At 42.0% G+C, this 26,051-nt stretch overlaps 1 protein-coding gene across 2 annotated transcripts in view; it reads right to left on the minus strand.

Moving 5' to 3' along the window:
* TTC27 (tetratricopeptide repeat domain 27) overlaps positions 1 to 24,789 on the minus strand; it is a 194,512-nt gene extending 169,723 nt beyond the window's left edge. Inside the window, exons 1-5 of one of the 2 annotated variants that reach the window (XM_003262719.3) lie at positions 24,429 to 24,789; positions 22,490 to 22,667; positions 19,218 to 19,347; positions 12,810 to 12,950; positions 4,351 to 4,453 (exon numbers count right to left, since the gene is read on the minus strand). In XM_003262719.3, the coding sequence (XP_003262767.1) occupies positions 4,351 to 4,453; positions 12,810 to 12,950; positions 19,218 to 19,347; positions 22,490 to 22,667; positions 24,429 to 24,516 (640 nt within the window). In that variant the 5' untranslated portion in view covers positions 24,517 to 24,789. The remainder of the gene's footprint in view (positions 1 to 4,350; positions 4,454 to 12,809; positions 12,951 to 19,217; positions 19,348 to 22,489; positions 22,668 to 24,428) is intronic. The other variant, XM_030800389.1, reaches the window with a different exon arrangement.
* Positions 24,790 to 26,051: the final 1,262 nt, after the last annotated feature.

The following is a 26,051-nucleotide window of genomic DNA, read 5'->3' on the forward strand; positions in this document are numbered from 1 at the left end:
GAAATGCTATACCCTGTTAATCATCTTAATTGTGATTATTTCACAGGTGTATACATATACAAAATGTCACAAACTGTACACCTTAAAGATGAGATCTTATTATAGGTTAATTAAACTTTAAAAAAAAAGCTGTTTTTTAAAAGGCACACTATATCCACTACTATACCATCTTTTGCTCTACCTCATAGTTGTTAGGAATTAGCTAGTTAATATAATTAAAGACTTCAAAGAGTGCTTGATATGGTGTATACACTATAGAAATGTTAGCTGCATTATCATTAGTTACTAGAATTCTGCCTCACTGACCAGCTTGGAAAAAGCAAGGGAAAGTGTCAGCAGGACTTGGAGTCAGAAACTCCACATCATTGTGCTGGTTCTTGGGCAACTTCTATAAGTCTCAATTCTTTGTAAAATGATTTAGCTAGATAGGATTATCTCTAAAGGGCCTTTCCAAACTAAAGATTTCAGATTAGGATAAAAGCTGTAGATATGGAAAACAGAGATCAATATGGGACCCTTGGGGAAGAACTGGTAAGATTTAAGAACTGGCTAGAAACACAAAATGGTGGAAAACAATGAGTCAACAATGGAAGCAAAGTTTTGAGCTTTGAAGATAGATAACTCAAGGTTTACATTTAAAAAGGAGAGTGTTGACCCAATAGGCATATATTATTATTTTAATAAATCAGGAGGTTCTCCCTGGAAATGAATATTTGTGACCTTCTGGATCAAAATGTCACCCACACTTAAAATGTATGCTAAAACCAAAATCTCTTCTCATGAGATTATTTAAATGCTATGCTAAAATAAAATCTTTAATGGACAATTATAATTACAGACAATGATATTTAGTATATTCAATAACATTTATTCCAAAGTATCAAATTTATGAAAAGAAATCAACATATGCACGTATGCATCAGTCACCAAAAGACTGTTTTCTTTTTTCTTTTTTTTTTTTTTTTTGAGATGGAGTCTCCCTCTGTCATCCAGGCTGGAGTGCAGTGGTGTGATCTCGGCTCACTGCAACCTCTACCTCCCAGGTTCAATAGATTCTCCTACCTCAGCCTCCCGAGTAGCTGGGATTACAGGCACACACCACAATGTCCAGCTAATTTTTATGTTTTTAGTAGAGACGGGATTTCACCATGTTGGCCAGTCTGGTCTTGAACTCTTGACCTCAGGTGATCCACTGCATCAGCCTCCCAAAGTGCTGGGATTACAGGTGTGAGCCACCGTGGAGACTGTTTTTTTGAACACTCAGTGTGGAAACAACCTAATCCCAGAGTCACAGAGCTGCCTGAAATGTCACAGCAGGACTTGATGACAAAGTATTTTAACCCAGTTTCTCTTAGTGACTTCATGAGATCATCTTCAAACAGCTAAAGTGCAATATTACATCTCATGCACTATACATAACATGTTTTCAGCACTGGATGCCATGATCAATTGTTGTATGCCCTGAATAGTCTTTAGAGAATCATGCTTTCATTTAGTGTGACATCCAAAAGAATGCTTTAGATTGTAATGAGAAATAGATTCTGACCTACTCCTATCATGGATGTAATCAGCCCAGCAAAGTTATGCTGACATTATGACAGACTCCATTCCACTGTATTATACTGGTGTAACATGTCTGGACAAAAACCTAAATATCACAGTTGTTCATAAAATCCTTTGCTTATATTTCATAGAATGAAAAAAAAAATCCTGCCAACTTTCTGATGATCTTTCAAGGGCAACATTTCAAATATAATACCCTTCTCTGGACACTGAATCGTATTTCAGTTATAAGTGACTGTTTGGTCAACATTTGGATCAAATCCCAGAACAAAACATTTTAAAAATGAAATCATTCATGAAAGGTTATAATTCAGCACTATCTACAAATCTATTTAGACCTAGCCAAAATGGACCATTTTATGACTAGATAAACTGAAAAGTGCCATTGATTAGCCTAGAACAGCAACATAAAAAATTCTTAGTTGCAAGGCAAAGCAAATGACATGCTGAAATATAATATAGAAAAGAACTGAGACCTCTTGGGGAATGAGTCACTTAGAGCCACATTTTCCAGCTATCTTAGTTTCTGGTTTGGAACTTAATTTTAACTCATAGAATAGAATCCTCTCCAAAATATACCATATAGTTCCTACCTTTTATTTTATTTTATTTTTATTTATTTATTTATATATTTTTTTGAGATGGAGTCTCGCCCTGTCGCCCAGGCCGGAGTGCAATGATGCGATCTCAGCTCACTGCAACCTCCGCCTCCTGGGTTCCCACCATTCTCCTGCCTCAGCCTCCTGAGTAGCTGAGATTACAGGTGCCCACCACCATGCCCAGCTAATTTTTGTATTTTAGTAGAGACAGGGTTTCACCATGTGGGCCAGGCTGGTCTCGAACTCCTGACCTTGTGATCTACCTGCCTCGGCCTCCCAAAGTGCTGGGATTACAGGCGTGAGCCACCATGCCTGGCCCGGTTCCTACCTTTTAAAAAGATACATAAGGAAAGCATACAAGGATATTGGTACGAGAGGGTCAGGTTCCAGAACCAATCCCCCTTGGATACCAAGGGATGACTTACAATGTTTATGCTCACATCTAACAGGCCCCCTGCTAGACCCCCAGCCTTATGTTACCTAAAAATGTTGAAAGAATATAAACTAAGTCCTGGAACAAACAACATAAATGAATCAATTATTATACTGATTGAATAATACTTTCATTATTATCTCTATTTGAATTATGTATAGATAGTCATTTTATCTACAATTAGCGTATGTTTATGTATTTCTGTCCTAGAATAAAATAAAAACTGAGAAATTAGTTTCAACCACTCACCTGGCTTAGGAATATTTATGACTAAACAAGCTATAGTCCTCTCCACTGTATTCTGGCCTAGCTTGTTACTGTAAAAACTCTTGAAGGATGCCGGGCACAGTGGCTCGAGCCTGTAATCCCAGCACTCTGGGAGGCCGAGGGGGGCTGATCACCTGAGGTCAGGAGTTCAAGACAAGCCTGACCATCATGGAGAAACCCCATCTCTACTAAAAATACAAAATTAGCCGGGCGTGGTGGCACATGCCTGTAATCCCAGCTACTCAGGAGGCTGAGGCAGGAGAATTGTTTGAACCCGGGAGGCGGAGGTTGCAGTGAGCTGAGATCGCACCATTGCACTCCAGCCTGGGTGACAGAGTGAAACTCTGTCTCAAACATAACTCTTGAAGGAAACAGACCCCCAAAAGGTACAAGAGCCTCTTATATTATACATGCACACACATGAGAGTTATGTTATACCTTCATGAATGTGCTACCTCCATCAAGTACAGATCACTTTTCTCCACACAGAATGATGCTAACTACCACTCCTCACGTCCCTTGGACACACACATACATATTCATTCCATACTCTTGGATCTGAAAGGAGTCTGGGCTTTGGAACCAGACACAGCTAAAGTCAAATCCCATCTCTGTAACTCAAAAACTCATGGTCAAGTCCAAGTTCATTTATGTTCACATATTCCTTCACCACAAGAGAATCTGTTTTTGTTTTTGTTTTGTGTGGCAACTTTGCCAAAAAAAATCATCCCCAAAACCAGGAAGACTGGAAACCAAGTGTTAAGGCACCTAAGATTCTCCTCTTCTTCAAAGTCTTTCCCTAGGATACAGGAGGGATATCTGCAACAAAGGCAGCAGGAGGCACTTACATGGATGTTTGGTTTATAATTATTTGGCAAATTTTTCATTTAGGTTTTAGATATTTTTCTGCATGTATATTATACGTTACAAAAAATACTAATAAAATGAAGTGCAAAATAGCCTCCCTACCCATTGTTAACTTCAGTGAAACTTATTTTCTATCAACTGTTTTCTTACGCTTTTCTTGATGTACTCAATAGGATATAGGATAATTTCTTATTCTTTGTGTAATTTAACATAATTTACTCCAGCTCAAGTTAGTTAAGGACTTTTTTTTAAAAAAAGAACTAAGGAGAGTACATTTGTTTCCAATGAGGCTACTTAAAGAACAGAGAAAATATTAAAATATCTTTAAACAATTTGAGATAAAATCATGGTGACCTACATACAGCAAATCACCCATTCTAAGTAGGTAAAGTAAGCGAAAGTAGTTATCTTTTTTAAACTAAAAAGACCAAAATGAACTCTATAATCTGACAACATAACAATTTGTGATATTCTACATCAAAAAAAAAAAAAAAAGAAAAGAAACAACTCCAAACAAAAAGGCACTACTACCGGACAAAAAATAAACTAAAAAAGGAGTATCCCAGCCAAGCAATCAGAATGGAGCTACATGCCCATATCAAACAAAAATCTGCCACATACCTTGATCAACACAGTTTTCGGCAAGAGTAAAAAGCAGAGGTGAGCGTTCCTCAAGTAAATGCTGATGAATATTCACACATCTCAAAGTCCACCATGGCAAGCTCTAGGAAAAAAACACCACGTAAGCTGAAATAAAAGCATATTTTAACTCTTTTTACATTAACTGAGATTAATTTTTAGAATTTTTTTACATTTATAAAATTAAATTTATTCCTCAATAAGGTTACCCATCCACTGCTCTCTTCAGTAATAATACCAAAACCCACATCTGTGCCTTCCATAAGAATAACACCTCACCTCCATCCTCTCAAACCTTGTATTTTTTTTTAGCCACTTGGACTTCCTTATGCCATTTTGAACTTACCATCCCCTCCTTTAAAATATATGTTGTGGGCCGGGTGCGATGGCTCATGCCTGTAATCCCAGCACTTTGGGAGGCCGAGACGGGCGGATCACGAGGTCAGGAGATCGAGACCATCCTGGCTAACACGGTGAAACTCCGTCTCTACTAAAAATACAAAAAATTAGCCGGGCGCGGTGGCAGGCGCCTGTAGTCCCAGCGACTCGGGAGGCTGAGGCAGGAGAATGGCGTGAACCCGGGAGGCGGAGCTTGCAGTGAGCCAAGGTCGCGCCACTGCACTCCAGCCTGGGTGACAGAGCGAGAGTCCGTCTCAAAAAAAAAAAAAAAAAAAAAAAAAAAAAAAATATATATGTTGTGGCTGGGTGCAGTGGCTCACGCCTGTAATCCCAACAGTTTGGGAGGCCGAAGCGGGCAGATCACAAGGTCAGGAGTTCAAGACCAGCCTGGCCAACATGGTGTAACCCTGTCTCTACTAAAAATACAAAAATTAGTTGGGCGTGGTGGTGGGCGCCTGTAGTCCCAGCTACTTGGGAGGCTTGAGGCAGGAGAATCGCTTAAACCTGGGAGGCAGAGATTGCAGTGAGCCGAGGATGCACCATTGCACTCTAGCCTGGGCAACACAGCGAGACCTTGTCTCAAAAAAAAAAAAATGTTGTATTCATCCTGCTCTGTGGCACTTTATCACCACTTTAATCCAAGTACCAACTCCTTCAGAGGCCCCACAAGAACCCCCTGTGGGGGTGATTTTTCCATCACCTGAACTTCCAGCACATTATCTGTAATTCCCTTGCAAACACATTCCATTGTATTTTATGTATGTCATCTCAGGTTCCAATGTTGTTCACCGTCTACTACCCAACAAGGTAAGAAATCATGTCTTATTCATCTCTATATCCTCCTCAAAGCAATGTATTTTACATCATCTACACAGTAGGAAATACCTTGGATTCAGATGTCCGCCCAATCTAAGAAGATTGCTTCCACACCTGTATGAAACCTCTTCCTTACAGTCTTCTCCTGCTAGTGTGGCACATGCTGATCTTTCACTTCTTTGAACTTCTACACTGTTCCTAGAAGTTGGCATCATATTGGACAGTGCTTGTTTTTCAAGTTTATAACTCCACCTGAGCCATACATTTCTGAGGGCAGAAACTGCTTTTTTTTTTTTTTTTGAGGCAAGGTCTCACTCTGTCGCCCAGGCTGGAGTGCAGTGGCATGATCACAGCTCACTGCAGCCTGGACCTCCTCAGGCTCAGGTGATCCTCCCACTTCAGCTTCCTGAGTTGCTAGGACTACTGGCCATGTCACCATGCCCAGCTAATTTTTGTATTTTTTGGTAGAGACGGGGTTTTGCCATGTTGCCCAGGCTGGTCTCCAACTCCTGGGCCCAAGTGATCCACTCGCCTTGGCCTCCCAAAGTGCTGGGATTACAGATGTGAGGCACTGCACCCAGTAGGAAACTGGATTTTATACATTGTCTTGACTAATATACAAGCTGAGCATATAGTAGCTTTTTCTTTTATTCGCTGATGCTTTTTCTTACTTGATCAACATATATTTACTTAAAAAAAAAAGGAATAAAAACAAGAAACAACAAGCCAATATAAAAGTATGGCCAGGTATGGTACCTCACACCTGTAATCCCAGCTACTCAGGAGGCTGAAATAAGAAGATCACTCGAGGCTAGGAGTTTGAGACCAGCTGGGCAACACTGTAAGACTAAGTCTCTTTAAAAAAACAAAAAAGGGCGGGGGCCGGGTTCAGTGGCCTGTAGTTCAGACGCCTGTAGTCCCAGCACTTTGGGAGGCCGAGCAGGCGGATCACCTGAGGTCAGGAGTTCAAGAGCAGCCTGGCTAACATGATGAAACCCCGTTCCTACTAAAAATACAAAAAATTAGCCGGGTGTGGTGGCGTGCACCTGTAATCCCAGCTACTCGGGAGGCTGAGGCAGGAGAATCACTTGAACCCAGGAGGCAGAGGTTGCAGTGAGCCAAGATCGCACCATTGCACTCCAGCTTGGGCAGCAAGAGTGAAACTCCATCTCAAAAAAAAAAAAAAAGTATATACAGTGAAGAGTGAAAATCTGTCTTCCACAGCCCCAATATCATCCTCCTCCAGCAGAAAAATCGGTGACAAAGGTTTATATTCCTCCAGAGCTTCCTCTGTGTATGTGCATATGTGTATATGTACATGTGTACAAGTTATGATAAGTAATTTTGATAAGCTCATTATAAATTATTTGTAACTATATTACTTTATTATATTACATGAAAGTCTAAGAATTAGTTTTCCTCTTAGTTACCTACAAATATGAGATGACAATTACCAAAAAGCTTTTTTTTGAGATGGGGTCTCACTACACTGTCCAGGTTGGAGTGCAGTGGCTATTTACAGGAGTCATCATAGCACACTGCAGCTTTGAACTCCTGTACTCAAGCCATCCTCCTGCTTCAGACTTCCAATTACCTGGGACGACAGGTATGTGTCACAGCACCTGGCTCCAAAGAACTTTTTTGCTTGAACTTAATTTCCTCATTTGACTAAGAGGTTCCCTTCTAAACTGCTACACACCATAGCCTGGTTCGCTTCTAAAGTCTTATACACCACAACTACTACAACTGTGATGCAACCACAAATGAATTTTGACTCCATGACAAAATCCTTTCAAATTAATACTGTTTCCTCTGTCCATGTAAGGAAATATAAAATTATCTAATAGCAAAGAAATTTCAGACAGTTTTTAACTGAATTCCCTGAGGTGTTACCTCATTTTCATTCTTTTCCTATCACTATAACATGAAGTCAGTTTACATTTCAATTATCTGTCCCTTATCTGCTGTCAGCAATAAGTGAGTCAGGCCTGGCAGCTTATTCTTTTACTTTTCTAGACATGGGAATTTAGATACATCCAGTCAAAAAGATTTCACTTTTAAGAAAACACATAATACAAGGCCAGGCACAGTGGCTCACACTTGTAATCCCAGCACTTTGGGTAGCAGGAAGCTCACTTGAGGCCATAAATTCAAGACCAGCCTGGGCAACACAGTGAGATTCCAATTCTACAAAAAATTTTTTTTAGGTAGCTGAGCGTGGTGGTGCATATCTGTAATCCTAGCTACTCAGGAGTTTAAGGTTATAGTCAGCTGTGATCACACCACTATACTCCAGGTTGGGCAACAGAGAGGAGACTCTGACTCTAAAATAAAAAAACAAAAAACAAACAAAAAAACATATAATATGCTGAACTCTTAAAAATCAGATCTATAAATTAACTCTCAAACCAAAAATCTTTATATGGGGGAGGGAAGAATAAAACAAATATAGAGGCTGGGGGCAGTGGCTCATGCCTGTAATCTCAGCACTTTGGGAGGCTGAGGCAGGCGGATCACAAGGTCAGGAGATCGAGACCTTCCTGGCCAACATGATGAAACCCCGTCTCTACTAACAATACAAAAAATTAGCCGGGCATGCTGGCAGGAGCCTGTAGTCCCAGCTACTTGGGAGGCTGAAGCAGAAGAATGGCATGAACCCGGGAGGTGGAGCTTGCAGTGAGCAGAGATTGCGCCACTGCACTCCAGCCTGAGAGACAGAGCGAGATTCAGTCTCAAAAAAAAAAAAAAAAACAAATATAGAAAACATAGCCTATTTTTCTACTAGTCAGTGTAACAGACCTTTTCAGTTTGTCAAGAATTGCTTAATATAAAAATAGAAGGCTGGCACAGTAGCTCATGCCTGTAATCCCAACACTTTGGGAAGCCAAGGTAGGAAGGTCACTTGAAGCCATGAGTTTCAGACAAGCCTGGGCAATGCAGTGAGATCCCATCTCTACAAAAATAAAAATCGAAAAATTGAGCCAGGCATGGTGGCTCATGCCTGTAATCCCAGCACTTTGGGAGGCCAAGGCGGGTGGATCACGAGGTCAAGAGATCGAGACCATCCTGGTTAACATGGTGAAACCCCGTCTCTACTAAAAATACAAAAAATTAGCTGGACGTGGTGGTGGGCACCTGTAATCCCAGCTACTCGGGAGGCTGAGGCAGGAGAATCGCGTGAACCCAGGAGGCGGAGATTGCAGTGAGCCAAGATTGCGCCACTGCACTCTAGCCTGGGTGACAGAGCGAGACACCATCTCAAAAAAAAAAAAAAGAAAAATTGAAAATTGAGGCCTGGCGCGGTGGCTCACACCTGTAATCCCAGCACTTTGGGAGGCTGAGGCAAGCAGATCACTGAGGTCAGGAGTTTGAGACCAGCCTGACCAACATGGTGAAAATCCATTTCTCCTAAAAATACAAAAAAAATTAGCCAGGCGCGGTGGTGCATGCCTGTAGTCCCAGCTACTTGAGAGGCTGAGGCAGGAGAATCGCTTGAACCCGAGAGGCGGAGGTTGCACTGAGCTGAGATCATGCCACTGCACTCCAGCCTGGGTGACAGAGTAAAACTCTGTCTCAAAAAAATAAAAAAAGAAAGAAAAAATTGAGGCATTAATAAAAAAGCGAACTTGAAGTCTTGCTTTAGATAATTTCTAGATTTTATCTCCTGATTATAACACTTATTACAGAATGGTCTGATTGAGAAGTCACAATAGTTTAGAACCTCCCAGTCAGCAGGGAGCAGTAGTATACTCACAAGGCACCAATAAATGGAAACTGATACTCAGAGAAATTAACTAGCATAAGGTCACATAGCTGTTAATTTCAAAACCAAGACTCATTTTACTCAACCACTTACATAGTACTAATTCTAGTCTATATACTTCACAGATTAGGGGTTGTGGGAAAATCTGCTGCTTCTATAATTTCACAAAAATAATATCATCATAAATAACTTGATACATTTCTTAGGAGTTGGGTTACTCAAAAATTAATTTAAAAGGTTAAAATTAACTTGGATAAGTATGTAATGTTTCTTTACTATTTTATCTTAATTCATCAAATAAGCCATTTTTAATAACACCATTAAGAGAAAGATATAAACCAGGTGCCTGTAGTCCTAGCTGCTCAGGAGGCTGGAGCAGGAGGATCACTTGAGTCCACAAGTTGAAGGCCATCCTGGACAACATAGCAAGACAACATCTCCAAAAAAAAAAAAAAAAAAAGTAGAAAGGAAGGAAGGAAAGAAGGAAGGAAGGAAGGGAGGGAGGGAGGGAGGGAGGGAGGCAGGGAAGAATGATATAGTAAAGACCCACAGGAAAAATCTATAATAGAAAGAATAATGCTTCAATCGAATGGCAAGAGAAGCCAGGCAGGATGGTGTGCTCCTGAAGCGCCAGCTACTCAAGAGGCTGAGGTGGGAGGATCACCTGGGGCCAGGAGTTCAAGATCAGCCTGGGCAACACAGTGAGACCCTGTCTCCCATCTCAAAAAAAAAAAACAAAAAGAAAAAGAAAGGCAAAATTTCAGCACAAAATGATGTATACATAGTGATATACTACAGGAAAACAGGTTTTTAAGCAGAAGTAAAAAGTTGTTTACATCTGCCAAGAAATTAAGGTAACTTGCCTCTGCAACCCTACAAGAATGACATCTACAACTAGTATTCCACATATTTATTAATTCTCCTAAGTTGTTGACAGTATATATATTATTTTTCAAATGATGCTTAACATACTTTTTTTTTTTTTTTTTGGAGACAGCGTCTCACTCTAGTCTCCTGGGCTGGAGTGCAGTGTGTGATCTTGGCTCACTGCAACCTCCACCTTCCACATTCAAGCAATATTCCTGCCTCAGCCTCTTGAGTAGCTGGGATTACAGGCATGCACCACCATGCCTGGCTAATTTTTTTTTTTTTGAGACAGAGTCTCGCTGTGTTGCTCAGGCTGGAGTGCAGTGGAACGATCTCGGTTCACTGCAAACTCTGCCTCCTGGGTTCAAGCGATTCTCCTGCCTCAGCCTTCCAAGTAGCTGAGATTACAGGCACCCGCCATTACACCCAGCTAATTTTTGTATTTTTAATAGAAATGGGGTTTTACTGTGTTGGCCAGTTTGGTCTCAAACTCGGGACCTCAGGTGATCCACCTGCCTCGGCCTCCCAAAGTGCTAGGATTACAGGCGTGAACCACCGTGCCCGGAGATGCCTGAATAATTTTTGTGTTTTTAGTAGAGACAGGGTGTCACCATGTTGGCCAGGCTGGTGTCGAACTCCTGACCTCAGGTGATCCACCAGCCTCAGCCTCCCAAAGTGCTGGTATTACAGGCGAGAGCCACTGCGCCTGGACAACGCTTAACATACTTGATGAAGAAAACTTTTGAGCAACTTAAAAACCGTCTCACTCATTCATTAGTGACCATAAGTTCTCACTAGAAAGAAAATAATGCCATTTGGCAGCCTCAAGGCTTGGTGATACTTTACCTAGAGTAAAGTGGCTGGGCACAGTGGTTCACGCCTGTAATCCCAGCACTTTGGAAGGCCGAGGTGGGTGGATCACTTGAGGTCAGGAGTTCGAGACCAGTTGGCCAACATAGTAAAATCCCATTTCTACTAAAAGTACAAAAAAATTAGCAAGGCATGGTGGCACGTGCCTGTAATCCAAGCTACTAGGGAGGCTGAGGCAGGAGAATCGCTTGAACCCAGGAGGCAGAGTTTGCAGTGAACCGAGATCGTTCCACTGCACTCCAGCCTGAGCAACACAGCGAGACTCTGTCTCAAAAAAATAAATAAATAAAAATACAAAATTAGCCAGACATGGTGACGCACGCCTGTAATCCCAGCTACTTGGGAGGCTGAGGCAGGAGAATCGCTTGAACCCAGGAGGTGGAGGTTGTGGTGAGCCGAGATCACGCCATTGCACTCCAGCCTGGGCAACAAGAGTGAAACTCCATCTCGAAAAAAAAAAGAAAGAACTATTGCGTTCCTTAAAAATTTTCAGCCAAAATTGGGAGATTTCACATAAAATTTAGATGTACTATTTCTGACACTATGGGGTCTGCAGCACACCAGGTTGCAACAGTCAGATGGAGCAGGGGTCAGTCAGGCACAGCCTGTGCGCAAATCCAGCCCACTACTGGTTTCCGTATAGTCCAAGAACTTTTACATTTTTATATCACTGGGAAAAATCAAGAATAATATTTTGTGAATGTGAGAAGTATAGAAAATGTAAGTTTCAGTGTCCACAAATAAAGCTTTATTGGAAGACAGTCATGTCCATTTAATGAAACATTGTCTACAGCTGCTGTAACACTACAATGCAGCAGAGTTGAATAACAGCAACAAAGACTGCACACTGCATGGCTGATAACCTCCACTAAACCTCCAAACACTGTCTTTTCTTTCTGCATATTAGCATTCTGTGTGTATATTTGTCCTCACTAGTTTATATGAAGAAACCATATAATAGATATTTAACAAATGCTTTACTAAATCCAACCCAAATAATGACATAACATAGAATGTGAGCCAGAAAACAGAAATTAAGACCCATTAAATTTTGGTCACTGCTCATTATCCTATATGAAATTAATAAAAGACTGTGAGGTATGTCTTTTTTTGTTTTTTGTTGTTGTTGTTGTTGTTTTGTTTTGTTTTTTTCTGAGACAGAGTCTCACTCTGTTGCCCAGGCTGGAGTGCAATGGCACAATCACGGCTCACTGCAACCTCCACCTCCCGGGGTTCAAGCAATTCTCCTGCCTCAGCCTCCCAAGCAGCTGGGATTACAGGCGCACGCCACTGCGCCCAGCTAATTTTGTATTTTTAGTAGAGAGGGGGTTTCACCATGTTAGCCAGGCTGGTCTCGAACTCCTGACCTCAGGTGACCCGCCCACCTCAGCCTCTCAAAGTGCTGGGATTACAGGCGTGAGCCACCATGCCCAGCCCAAGGTATATTTTTAAATCAATATTTAAGATTTCTGCAAATGAACATTCATATCTATACAGTACACACATAAATCCTATTAAGGAGATGCAACATAATCTCATTCTAAACTAGATCAATCTCATGACGGAAGAAAAGTTTTTGCTAATTTTCATCGGATTTTTAAATTACATACCTAGAAGACTTAGAAAACAAAATAGACCAAGACATTGTCAGCAACACATCTACAGTCTGGTGTTAATAAGCACAAAAGTCATACCAGGGTATGAATCTCATGGATCCTTTCCTTACCTGAATAGCTGTCAGTTTATGTCTTACATTCACTAGGATAATGCGTGCTAATAACAGTAGTATAGGCTTCGAGGTCAGGCTGTAGATCGATTCACCATCTAGAGTGAGCAGGCTCAGAACAAATGCATCCAGTCCTTTAACCTGAAAAAAGGATTATAAACTAAGATGATATAATTTAACAAAATATTAATCTTTATATGTCTTGTAATAATACAAAGATTTTCCAGTCAACTCAGCTTTGAAATAAAAGCATTAATATATTACACAGCAATTGGCACTGGACAGAATTATAACACTGCAAATGCCCTTAGACATCTATAAATCCAGCCTGCCCTGATGGATGGCCACCCACCTGATTAAACTTGGTTTTTTGGGTTTTTTGTTTTTTGTTTTTTTTGAGACGGGAGTCTCACTCTGTTGCCCAGGCTGGAGTGCAGTGGTGTGACCTTGGCTCACTGCAACCTCCGTCTCCCGGGTTCAAGTGATCCTCCTGCCTGGGCAAATAGCTGGGACTCCAGGCACGCACCACCACATCCAGCTAAGTTTTTGTATTTTTAGTAGAGATGGGGTTTCACCATGTTGGCCCGGCTGGTCTCGAACTCCTGATCTTAAGTGATCCCCTGCCTCGGTCTCCCAAAGTGCTGGGATTACAGGCGAAAGCTTCTGCACCTGGCATGTTCAAACTTTAGAGAAACAAGGAACTCAAAAAAAATGCTAGCATTGAAGAGATATCATCACTTCATAAATTTACTTACAACAAAAGATTATCTCAATGAAAAGCATCCCTATATTAAAGTATTTATACTAAATAGTGTATTTGATATTTATATTAAACACCTACATTTCACTTAAGCTTCAATACCTGGAAAATGTCATTATTAAGTAAGTCTCTACTCCATAATTTCTATCAAGCCAATCAATCAACAAGGTCTCATACATCAAATGCAGAATGGGCATACGACCACACACCAGAGTGAGCAGAAGGCTGCAAAAAAAAAGGATGCCTTTAAAAAATACACTCCCCTGTTGTACAGAGATTTTTTTACAATGGACAAGGCTGTTAAAATTTGGATGGCAGAATTTTAACAGCTCCATAAAATAGCAAGCAAGAATCCTCACCCATCAGGAACATGGGTTCCAATGTCACATGCACAGGACAGTGTCCTTTCTCTGTTTCTCACTAGTTTGTGAGCACATGTAAATTTTTCCCACAATTGTTTTCCTGATGAAGCCTCAGTTTCATCAATTATAAAATGAAATAACTGGGCCAGGCACGGTGGCTCACATCTGTAATCCCAGCACTTTGGGAGGCCGAGGCGGGTGGATCACGAGGTCAGGAGATCGAGACCATCCTGGCTAACACAGTGAAATCCCGTCTCTACTAAAACTACAAAAAATTAGCCGGGCGCAGTGGCAGATGCCTGTAGTCCCAGCTACTTGGGAGGCTGAGGCAGGAGAATGTTGTGAACCTGGGAGGCGGAGCTTGCAGTGAGCCCACATTGTGCCACTGCACTCCAGGCTGGATGACAGAGCGAGACTCCGTGTCAAAAAAAAAAAAAAAATGAAATAACTGAACCTATACCTCAGAGGGTTCTTGTAAGGATTAAACTAAACAATCCAAATAATGCCACTCCCTGGCTCAATACTGAGTATTTTGAATACTCAATATTTGAATATTTTAAATATTGTTTAAAGTATTCAATAGAAGAAAGAAGGAGGGCCGGGCACAGCAGCTCATGCCTGTAATCCCAGCACTCTGGAAGACCACACGGCTAGATCACCTGAGGTCAGGAGTTCGAGAACAGCCTGGCCAACATGGTGAAACCCCATCTCTACTAAAAATACAAAAATTAGCCGGGCATGGTGGCACATGCCTGTAATCCCAGCTACTCAGGAGGCTGAAGCAGGAGAATTGCTTGAACCTGGGATGCGGAGGTTGCAGTGAGCCGTGATCGCACTACTGCACTCCAGCCTGGGCGACAGAACGAGACTGTCTTAGAAAAAAATAAAAAACAATAAATAAAAGAGAAAGAAGGCAATAACTGTGAGTTCATCTTCTGTCCTATTTTCATCATCATTCAAGAGTGTAATAGAGGAATAAAGATTTAATATGAATTACCTCCACAACAAAGCCTACTGTTATCTCTGCTAAGCATACAAGGAATTAGTTAAAAAAAACTTCAATAATTAATGAAACATTATCAAGTTATTACAACTGCCTCAATTTTAGAGGTGAGGAAACAGATCCATAAAAATTAAGTGAAGCCCATGTTTCCAATTCCCAAATCAATTCCCAAACCAGCCCAGGCTGGTAGAAAGAACATTGGTTTAGGAACTACAAACAGATCTCTCTACCTCTTCCTGCCCCTCAGGAAGGCCTAGGGCTATGCAAAGCATTTGGAGAGCCTCAAGGACATGACCAGGATGACTTTTAGCCTTCTGACTGGCACTACACTATGGTGGCGTGGGTAACTGAAATACAGACACAAAAAGAGAAGACCTTCATCATGAGTTCAGTCTTGGACATGATGAGGAAATGAGGTATTCTGCGAGAACCCCGACTGGAGGTACTGAATGTACAGTGAATATACTGACTTGAGAACTCAGAAGAACCTGCCTAAAGTGCCCAAACTAGACTTGCAGCCTCATCGAATCATGTTGTAAATTCAAGTAGATATAACCAGCTTATTTCCTAAAGCCCAAGCCAAACTGGTAAAGCACAAGAAGATAATACGGAATGTCTTTAAGAAAGAGAATCCTGGCCAGGCCCAGTGGCTCACACCAGGAATCTCAGCACTTTGGGAGGCTGAGGCAGGCAGATCACAAGGTTAAGAGCTTGAGAGCAGCCTGGCCAATATGGTGAAACCCCATCTCTATTAAAAAACACAAAAATTAGCCAGGCATGGTGGCGGGCACCTGTAGTCCCAGCTACTCAGGAGGCTGAGGCAGGAGAATCACTTGAACCCAGGAGGTGGAGGTTGCAGTGAGCCAAGATTGCGCCACTGCACTCCAACCTGGGCAACAGAGTGAGACTCCGTCTGAAAAAAAAAAAAAAAAAAAAAAAGAAAAAGAAAAAGAATCCTTCTCCTAATCACTCTGAGACAAGAAATATGTCTACCTGTTCTACCACAAATTTCAGGTCATTATCTTCTAAATGAATCCCTAAATATAAAGAACAAACAAGTAATTTAACAGAGCAACAAATAAAAATTATACAGGGAGACAGCACATGGTATACTACCTGGAGAGCATTACCTGTGACACTCAAGCTAGGTTGTGAGTACAAAGGAGATTTATTATTTAAATTGTATACATTTCATATGCTCTTTTAAGTGTTGGTAGTAGTTCCAATAAAAAAGTTAAAATCAAAGACTTAGTCAAAGTTTCCTACAACTCCAAATGACCTCCATCAAGTCTGATTTTTCACTGCTAAAAGCAGCAAGCTCAAAGCATCCTTTTCCCACAAACACTATGCTCTTCTCTCCTCTAAATTCCTGCTCATACGACTGCACCTAGAATGGATATTTTCCTCTTCTCTATCCATTTTCTAACCATCCTTCAGGTTCTAGTTCAAGGTCCACTTCCAACTACAAGGTCTTTTTTGACAAAATCCAGCTTCCACAAATCTCTTTGTTAATGGCAATATTTCTTATGGTCTGAACTTCTCATGAAACTCATTTTCATATTGTTTTGATTTGCTACCTGAATTTACAGGTGCTTCTACACTATTATAGAAGAGTACTGGATTTGGAACCAGAAAATGTGGATTCCAATGCCCCAGCTAAAGATCTCTGACAAGATTCTTTTACCACTCTGAGCTTCAGTCTTTTCGTCTATAGATTACCTCAAATCTGTAAGGACCAAATTGACACAAGAAATGTGAATTAAGGCCAGGCACAGTGGCTCACACCTGTAATCCTAACACTTTGGGGGACCGAGGTGGGTGGATCACCTGAGGTCAGGAGTTCGAGACCACCCTAGCCAACATGGTGAAACCCCGTCTCTACTAAAAATACAAAAATTAGCCAGGCATGGTGGTGAGCACCTGTAGTCTCAGATGCTTGGGAGGCTGAGACGGGAGAATCATTTGAACCCGGGAGGCAGAGACTGCAGTGAGCCGAGATCGCACCACTGCACTCCAGCCTGGGTGACAGAGTGAGACTCCGTCTCAAAAAAAAAAAAAAAAAAAAAAAATGCGAATTAAGCACCATTCAAACCACACATCAGTGCTCAGGAGATATTTATGGCTTTGGCTGTTGGGTGGATTTCTAATCTATACTATAGGGCCATAGAAGCCAGAAACTGATTCATACATAATAAGAGAGGGAATGTTTCATAAGTACATTTCTAGATAACTGAAGCTTATCTCTTTAAGTGCTACAATCATTTGAGGCTTGGGGTTTTTTCACCATTTTGGATGAAAACCTCTGTAGAATATAAATTATAAATTCCCTTCATAGACATAAGACACAAAACATCTTTTAACCTTTCAATTATAATTAGGATCAGCATTATGAATTAAAATTACTCTAATGACGTACATATAGTGACTCACTAAGCTTATATGCAAAGAGTCAATTATTGTGGTTTTCACATTATGCTTGTTTTTGCATTTCTTCTCTTTCCACCCCCCATCAAATTATTAACACGTATCTCTAATAACTCTATTCCACATTTACTTGCTACACCTAATTCCTTTTTTCTTTTTTTCCTTTTTTCTTTTCTTTTTTGAAACAGAGTCTTACTCTGTCACCCAGGCTGGAGTGCAGTGGCACGATCTTGGCTCACTGCAACCTCCGCCTCCCGGGTTCAAGCAATTCTCCTGCCTCAGCCTCCCAAGTAGCTGGGATTACAGGTGTGCACCACCACACCTGGCTAATTTTTGTATTTTTAGTAGAGACGGGGTTTCACCATGTTGGTCAGGCTGGTCTTTAACTCCTGACCTCGTGATCCGCCCGCCTTGGCCTTCCAAAGTGCTGGGATTACAGGCGTGAGCCACTGTGCCCAGCCTACCTGCTACACCTAATTTTGAGAAACCAGGTAACACTAGGTCCATTCTGCTGCCTAAGTTCTGGATGCATTTTGGTGATTTTGAACGTAGCTATCAATCACTCAGCTTTTTCCAGGCTGAATGGTTGATAGCTACGTTCAAAATCACCAAAGTGGCTGGATAAATCAAAGTTCTTACTTTGATTTAAACCATACTTCTTTTGTAGATCATCTCATACTAGCCAGACCCTCTATATAGGAGCTCAAGATTCCTGAGGAACTCAAACTGCAAGCTCTATTGATGACACACTGGCACAGATCAATAATACTATCTTCACAATGGATAATAATCACCATGAAGCAATGCTGTGCCAGAAACTTTAATAAAGTATTTGTAATTTAAAGCCACCCCTGGGAGCAAACCACTCCTGGGAGCCATTCTTAAGTACAGTATCAAAACTTACCTGCAAGCCGGGAATGGTGGCTCACGCCTGTAAACCCAGCACTTTGGGAGGCTGAGGTGGGTGGATCACTTGAGGTCAGGAGTTCAAGACCAGCCTGGCCAACATGGTGAAACTGCATCTCTACTAAAAATACAAAAATTAGCCAAGTGTGGTAGCACACGCCTGCAATTCCAGCTACTAGGGAGGCTGAAGCAGAAGAATTGCTTGAACCCATGGGGCAGAGGTTGCATTGAGCTGAGATCGCGTCACTGCACTCCAGCCTGGGTGACAGAGCAAGACTCTGTCTCAAAAAAAATAAATTAGTTAAAAACTTACCTGAAATAAAATTAAGCAGACTTCCAGATTTGCTGCTTTGCCATTAAAGATCTTTATGTACAGTGCTCACACCTATAATCCTAGCACTTTGGGAGGCTGAGGCAGGCAGACCACTTGGGCCCAGGAGTTTCAGACCACCCTGGGCAACATGGCAAAACTCCACCTCTACAAAAAAATTAGCTGGGCATGGTGGCATGCAACTGTAGTCCCAACTACTTGGGAGGCTGAGGTGGGAAGATCACCTGAGCCTGAGTAGGTTGAGGGTGCAGTGAGCTGTAATCTAGCCACTGTACAACAGCCTGGATGACTCAGTGAGATACCATCCCAAAAAAAAAAAAAAACTTTATGTAACTGATGTAATACAACCAACTAAACAACTGGTGCAGCCGTCTGTACTTTTCATTAAAAAACACAGCTAACACGGCTCCCTAAAATGGAGTGTGTATGAAGAGGAGTTTGACAACGGAACTTCTGGAAATCTGTGAAAATCTGATCAATGAACAAGCATTCTTAGTAGTTTTGTGCAAACCATAAAGTCATGTTTCTTTCCTACCTACTATTAGTTCCAGTTTATAAAGACTTGCTTATAAAAAATAAATAACACAATAATAATTACATACAACATTTTCAAGAAGCATACCTCACTGAATTGCTGGAACAAAACAGATGGCAAAAAGTCCTGAGGGTGTAAGTCAACACGGGGCCCCGTCCAGTTGCTCTGAACAAAAAGTTGCAAACTGCTCACACCAAGTAGAAATATCAACTGTTGTCTGCATATAAGAATGGTTAAAGAAATAAATATGAACTACTATCACTGTATAATCTCAAACACACTATTCCATTTCAGTTTTATTAAGAAAATAATATCTATCAACATTTATTGAGACTATCCTAGAGTATTACCAAAAAAAAAAATTTCTAAAACTTAAAACAATTTAGGTTAGCTAGGCACAGTGGCTCATGCCTGTAATTCCAGCACTTTGGAAGGCCACGGTAGGAAGATCGTTTGAACCCAGGAGTTCAAAACCGGCCTGAGAAACATAGTGAGACCCCGTCTCTACAAAAAATTTAAAAGTTAGCCGGCATGGTGGTACATCCCAGCTACTCAAGAGGCTGATGCATGAGGATTGCTTGCAGCCCGGGAGTTTGAGGCTGTAGTAAGCTTTGACCATAGCACTGTACTCCAGCCTGGATGACAAAGCGAGACCCTGTCTCTCTTAAAAAAAAAGAAATTAGGTCTACAATATCCCATATTACAGCCATGAGCCACACATGGTTTAAATTTACATTAGTTAAAATTAATAAAATTTATAATTCAGTTCCTTAGTCATACTTTCCATATTTCAAGTGCTCAATAGTTTAGTGTGGCTAGTAGCTACCATCTGGGCAATGAAGATAGACAGTACTTCTATCTCCACAGAAAATTATCTTGAACAGTGTTGATTTAGGTTCTGATCAGACATCTATAAGTTTTTCTTGCATTCCCTTTAACAGCTCTGACATTGCAAGATGTATAGAAAACTGACTTTATACAAAAGAAAAGTGATGATATAAAGTTGTTGCTAATCGTTTACCAATCCCATACCACCAAATGCTAGAACAACAACAACAAAACATAGACATTTTAATGAAACCTCTATTTTTCAGTCTTGCTGTGATGTGAGAAAGGGATAGGCAAACTTTTTCTAAAGGGACAGATAGGAAATATTTTAGGCTTTGCATATCATGTTTGTTTTTTTCCAACCCTTTAAAAATGTAAAAACCATTAATTCTTAGCCACTTAGTTAGCCTGCCAGCCATAATGTGCCAAATCCTAAATTAGGACCTAAATAGGTACAGATTCAACTCTAGCAAATAACAGCCAGCAAATCCTGGAGTTTCATTCTGAAGAGAAAGTATTAGTAGTCACTTTTTTCCCCACAGCCCTAGGCCCTTCCTTAAAAGGAAGATTCTTTGAGAAAAAGAAAAAAAAAATCAAACATACAAGCCTATGGTAGCAAAAATATAAAACTCTGGATGCAATGCAAATAAGCAGCATTAGAGAAAAAAGATAACAAAAGAGCTGGTTTGCAATCAGCAGTTCGGAAATTTGGAGAAAACAGCCTTAATAAACTGTCCTAATCAAAAAACAAAATCCATAAGGTGAACTGAGAATACACTTTAACTTTCAAATGTCTGAAAATGAGTCAACTGACATGTCTCTTTTTAGCTTTATGTGACAAGATAGAAATCTGGTATATCAGTGAATAATGCATTTGTGTGAATGTGTTGTTTTAATGGGTGCCACAAGGCTAGTTGCTATGAGGGTGCACACATATCAGAAAGCAATGAGAATCTGGCTGGGTGGAGTGACTCATGCCTATAATCCCCACACTCAGTGAGGCAGGGGTGAGAGGATTGCTTGAGCCCAGGAGTTCGAGACCAGCCTGAGCAACATATCAAGACACCATCTCTACAAAAAGGAACTAAAAAAAAAAAAAAAAAATTGCACCGAAGGAACATAACTACCAGTAAACTAAAAATATGAAATGGAGGCTGGGCGAAGTGGCTCACGTCTGTAATCCCAGCACTTTGGGAGGCCGAGATGGGCGGATCACCTGAGGTCAGGAGTTCAAGACCAGCCTGGCCAACATCTCTACTAAACATACAAAAAAAATTAGCCAGGTGTGGCGCAGGCCTGTAATCCCAGCTACATGGGAACCTGAGGGAAGAGAATCACTTGAACTTGGGAGGCGGAGTTTGCAGTGAGCCGAGATCACGCCTCTGCACTCCAGCCTGGGCCACAGAGTGATATTCCACCAAAAAAAAAAAAAAAAGAAAATAATAATATTAATTTTCAAAATAAAATTAAAAGCCTATAGCATTCTTTTGCAAACTCCTTACGAATATGGGTTATGCTTTATTCATCTTCAGAACCTCCACATCTACTACAATAGTTTATTTGTTGAAAGACCAATGAAGCTATTTCCTAGAAATAATGGTAAAATAAAATTGCATGCATTTATAAGATAATTAAAGCTTGACATGGTTGCCACAGATAGTAGACGAAAGATAGAGGTATCAAATTTATAACAGTGAAATATAAGCCACTGAGAAGCTTAGGTTTCCCTGCTGTGTAACTGTCTGCTATACTTAACCCTATAAAATTACACAAACTTTAATGGAAGAAGGTAAACCAAGGGCTTTGTTCCAAAAACATTAAGTTCTCTGAGCTCTATAAAGATAATAATCTAAAACATAATAAATAGTTACAAATTAGCACTCAGCTATGCAGAAATAACAAGATTGAAAGTATGTTTTTTGTTTTTTGGTTTTTTTTTTGAGACGGAGTCTCGCTCTGTCGCCCAGGCTAGAGCGCAATGGCAGGATATTGGCTCACTACAACCTCCACCTCCCAGGTTCAAGCGATTCTTCGGCCTCAGCCTCCCTAGCAGCTGGGATTACAGGCGCATGCCACCACGCCCGGCTAATTTTTGTATTTTTGTATAGACGGGGTTTCACCATGTTTGCCAGGCTGGTCTTAAACTCCTGACCTCATGTGATCCGCCCACCTCGGCCTCCGAAAGTACTGGGATTACGGCACCCAGCCTGAAAGTACGTTTTTAAGTTAAAGGAAATAAGGTCTGAAGTTTTGCCGGTGGGTAAAGCCAACTAGACCTAAGCATTTGCAGTTAACACCAAAATATGTGCCAGTCTCATATATGAAACCATTTTATCCTGCACCACTTTACTTTTTCATTCTGGACGGACTTCTGGATAAGAGTTTTTACATAGATTACTTGGTACATCATGAGTCTTGAGTAGAATGTAAGGCAAGGTTTCTCAACTGCTAAAATCAGGGCCTTACCCTGTCAAGGTGCTATTAAATGTATTCGCTCTGTTCCTCTATGAAAATTTCAAATAAAATTCTACCTTTCCGTTGTGTCCAAATCTGTTGAGTAATCCAGGAATGTTACTACCTGCTTCTCCAGGTAGGTATCAATCTTTTCTTCAGCGGTTGTTGTTGAATTAAAAATATTTTGAGTCATTGAATTTAAGAATATGGCTTCATAGTTCCCTTCCAGCAGCAATTGTAGGAAAGATCCACTCTCTGTAATATAAAAAATTAGTGCGGTAATCCAAAAAAAAATTATTTTTCATACCGTAAAGGATAACACTATTAGGTAAATCTACCATTTTAGCGTGCAAAAACAATCTGTAGACTTAGAATGCTTACTGTATGTCAGTCACAAGGCACTCAGTAAATCTCCCATCATTCCACAAACATTCTCTCTCCTAGAATTAGCAGCTCACTCATACTGACTATGAGCCCCAAAGCGGAAGTCAGCCCCAGAAATAATATTCCTCATTAATAGGTATTTAGTCTTTTGCTGGGAAATTCACAAAGATTCCTACCGACAACACAAAAGTTTCCTTAGTCAAGGTTCTAAAACTTTTCACAATCTGGCTCCTTCCACCTCCATTATTTTCTCTTCTTGAAAAGTCACTCCAAGAACGCTGGTTTACTCATTGTTTCCCTAATGTCCCATGCGTATTCCTGCCTCCACACTTTGCACTTGTGATTTCACCTGTTGAACTCTTCTCCACTTGTTAGTCTTACCCTTTAATCCAAAATCAGCTCAAGTCTAACTTATTCTAGTAAACTTTTCCAGGCCACCAAACTTCAAACTTCCTGTCACTGGAAGCACCTACTGTGTCACATGAGTGCCCACACACACACATACACACAGAGTACTTACACACCACATTGTTCATTATTACTCTTCTGGGTCCAGCCTAAATCCCACAACCAGATGTGCCCGTGTATGTGCCTTTTAACTCTTTATCTCTCTGGTAAATATTCATTGCTCACAAGAATTAATCTTTGCCGCCTAGGCCGGGCGCGGTGGCTCATGCCTGTAATCCCAGCACTTTGGGAGGCTGAGGCAGGCGAATCATCTGAGGTCAGGGGTTCGAGACCAGCTAGGCCAACATGGTGAAACCTCGACTCTACTAAAAATACAAAATTAGCCGGGCGTGGTGGCGCGCGCCTGTAATCCCAGCTACCCTGGAGGCTGAGGCAAGAGAATCACTGGAACCCGGGAGGCGGAGGTTGCAGCGAGCCGAGATCGCGCCATTGCACTCCGGCCTAGCCAAAAAGCAAAACTCCGTCTCAAAAAATAAATAAATAAATAAATAAAATAAAATTACTTAACCAAACTGTATTTACAGGTCTTCACCGCAAAGTAGGATTAAAAATAGAATCTACATGGCCGGGCGCGGTGGCTCACGCTTGTAATCCCAGCACTTTGGGAGGCCGAGGCGGGTGGATCACGAGGTCAGGAGATCGAGACCACGGTGAAACCCCGTCTCTACTAAAAATACAAAAAAATTAGCCGGGCGTGGTGGCGGGCGCCTGTAGTCCCAGCTACTCGGAGAGGCTGAGGCAGGAGAATGGCGTGAACCTGGGAGGCGGAGCTTGCAGTGAGCCGAGATTGCGCCACTGCACTCCAGCCTGGACGACAGAGCGAGACTCCGTCTCAAAAAAATAAAATAAAATAAAATAAAAAATAAAAATAGAATCTACCTTAAGTATTTACCATAAGCATTCAATGACTGAGTACATGTTAAGGGCTTAGAAAAATAACTGACATTGCCATTGTTATTATTACTGAACCTGGGCGGTAAGAAGTTTTGGGCAAAAAAGTGAGGACCACGCCCACCATGTCAAAGACTCAAAGACCCAAAGCCTCAAGGAATCAGCTAAATTGTGTTAGGGAAAAATGAAGGGAGGGATGAGAATCAGTCGCTGCCATCCCTTTTCCTCACAGTTCCCACGATAGCCTAAGGCCCTGGTAGGTGCGCCTCTCACCTGAACCGACGACCCCCTCCTGTTTCCATTGCTGCCGCTCAGCCTCAGTGGGGAATCCCCTAAGAACTGCCAGCTCCGGGGTCCACATCACCCCAGACACCGCTGCAGCCAAAACAGGCTCCCACGAGGGCAATACGGGAGTCAACAAAAGAAAGTGAAAAGAGGAGAGTCCAAAGGCGCTGAAATCTAGTGGCGACAGTTACCGTAAATACACCCGCGGCTCTAGAACTCCATGTGCGGATACCACCGCAAGGAGGCGGCCATAACAGCAGCGCGGGGCACCCTGGGAAAAACACGTACGCTCTCTGGTCCGGCTTCCGCCTAGGAGAAAAACCCGAGCTTGAGTACGGAGCCTGTCGGGTGGTTATGCCCCACCCCGGGGTGGGCAATAGGCGGAGTTTAGGGCGCGGTCGCGCTCAGCCCCGCCCCCAATGGGACCGCTTCCAATAACTGTGAACATGGAAGTGAGTGTGCCTCCCACCGAGGGCTAGGGTTCAAATGCAACTCAAAAAGGACGCCTTGGCCAAAGCAGTTTGATTAGAAGGGCTAGAGTTGTGATTCTTAAACCATTTGGGGTCAGAACGCTCTTGACAACCCGATGAAAACCACAGTCCTTCGCGCAGAGTGCAGGTGGGCCCTTGCTCTCAGCGTAAGGGTACCCTCTCAGGGAATCACAGACCCTCCGACGCGGAGTCGGTGAAGCCCAGCTTGGAACCCCGTCAGCATAGCATGGGTCTTTCGGTGAATGAGCGTGTAAGGGAAGGATCTGGTTTTGACACTGCTCTACATGAATCATGGCTGGGTGGGAAATCTGCCCCTGCCGCTGGTGCAGGGAAGTTTTTGGAACACTGTCTGAACGCTGTAGAAGAGTGATCCCAGGGATGATCACGAAGAAATTGCAAGGGGACAAACCAGCCTCCCCTGCGTGCTTGCTGCCGAGGACAGAGTTGGTACCTTATTTGCACTTCTTTCGATCTTCCTAGCAGCATTCCTAAGAAACAGCTAGAGGGCGGGCGCAGCAGCTCACGCCTGTAATCTCAGCACTTTGGGAGGATGAAGCGGGTGGATCACCTGAGGTCAGGATTTCGAGACCAGCCTGGCCAACATGGTGAAACCCCCGTCTCTACCAAAAATACAAAAATTAGCTGGACGTGGTGGCGCACCCCTGTAATCCCAGCTACTTGGGAGAGTGAGGCGGGAGAATTGCTTGAACCCGGGAGGCGGAGGTTTCAGTGAGCTGAGATGGCGCCACTGCACTCCAGCCTGGGCAATAGGAAAGAGGGAGGGAGGGAGGGAGGAAGGAAGGGAGGGAGGAAGGAAGGGAGGGAGGGAGGGAGGAAAGGAAAACAGGACTATAGCTTTGTCCCATTGGCTTGACACCTGTACTGAGATATGTCATGTAAGAGCCAGGAGAAAACTGCAGGGTAACTCTGACCACATGAGCAACAGCTCTCTGAAAAGAGGCTGACCCGGTACCCAGCTCCAAGGAAGAAGCTAAATAACTGTTAATTCACTTTCTTACTCAGTAAAGAGCCACTCCAGAATGTGAAGGGAGGGGAACTCAGCTCAGCTCATTTCAGCCACTGCCAGCAGATACCAAAGGAAGCCGGGCCTGTGATTGGA

This window comes from Nomascus leucogenys, chromosome 19 (assembly GCF_006542625.1).
Source record: "Nomascus leucogenys isolate Asia chromosome 19, Asia_NLE_v1, whole genome shotgun sequence".
NCBI lineage: Eukaryota > Metazoa > Chordata > Mammalia > Primates > Hylobatidae > Nomascus > Nomascus leucogenys.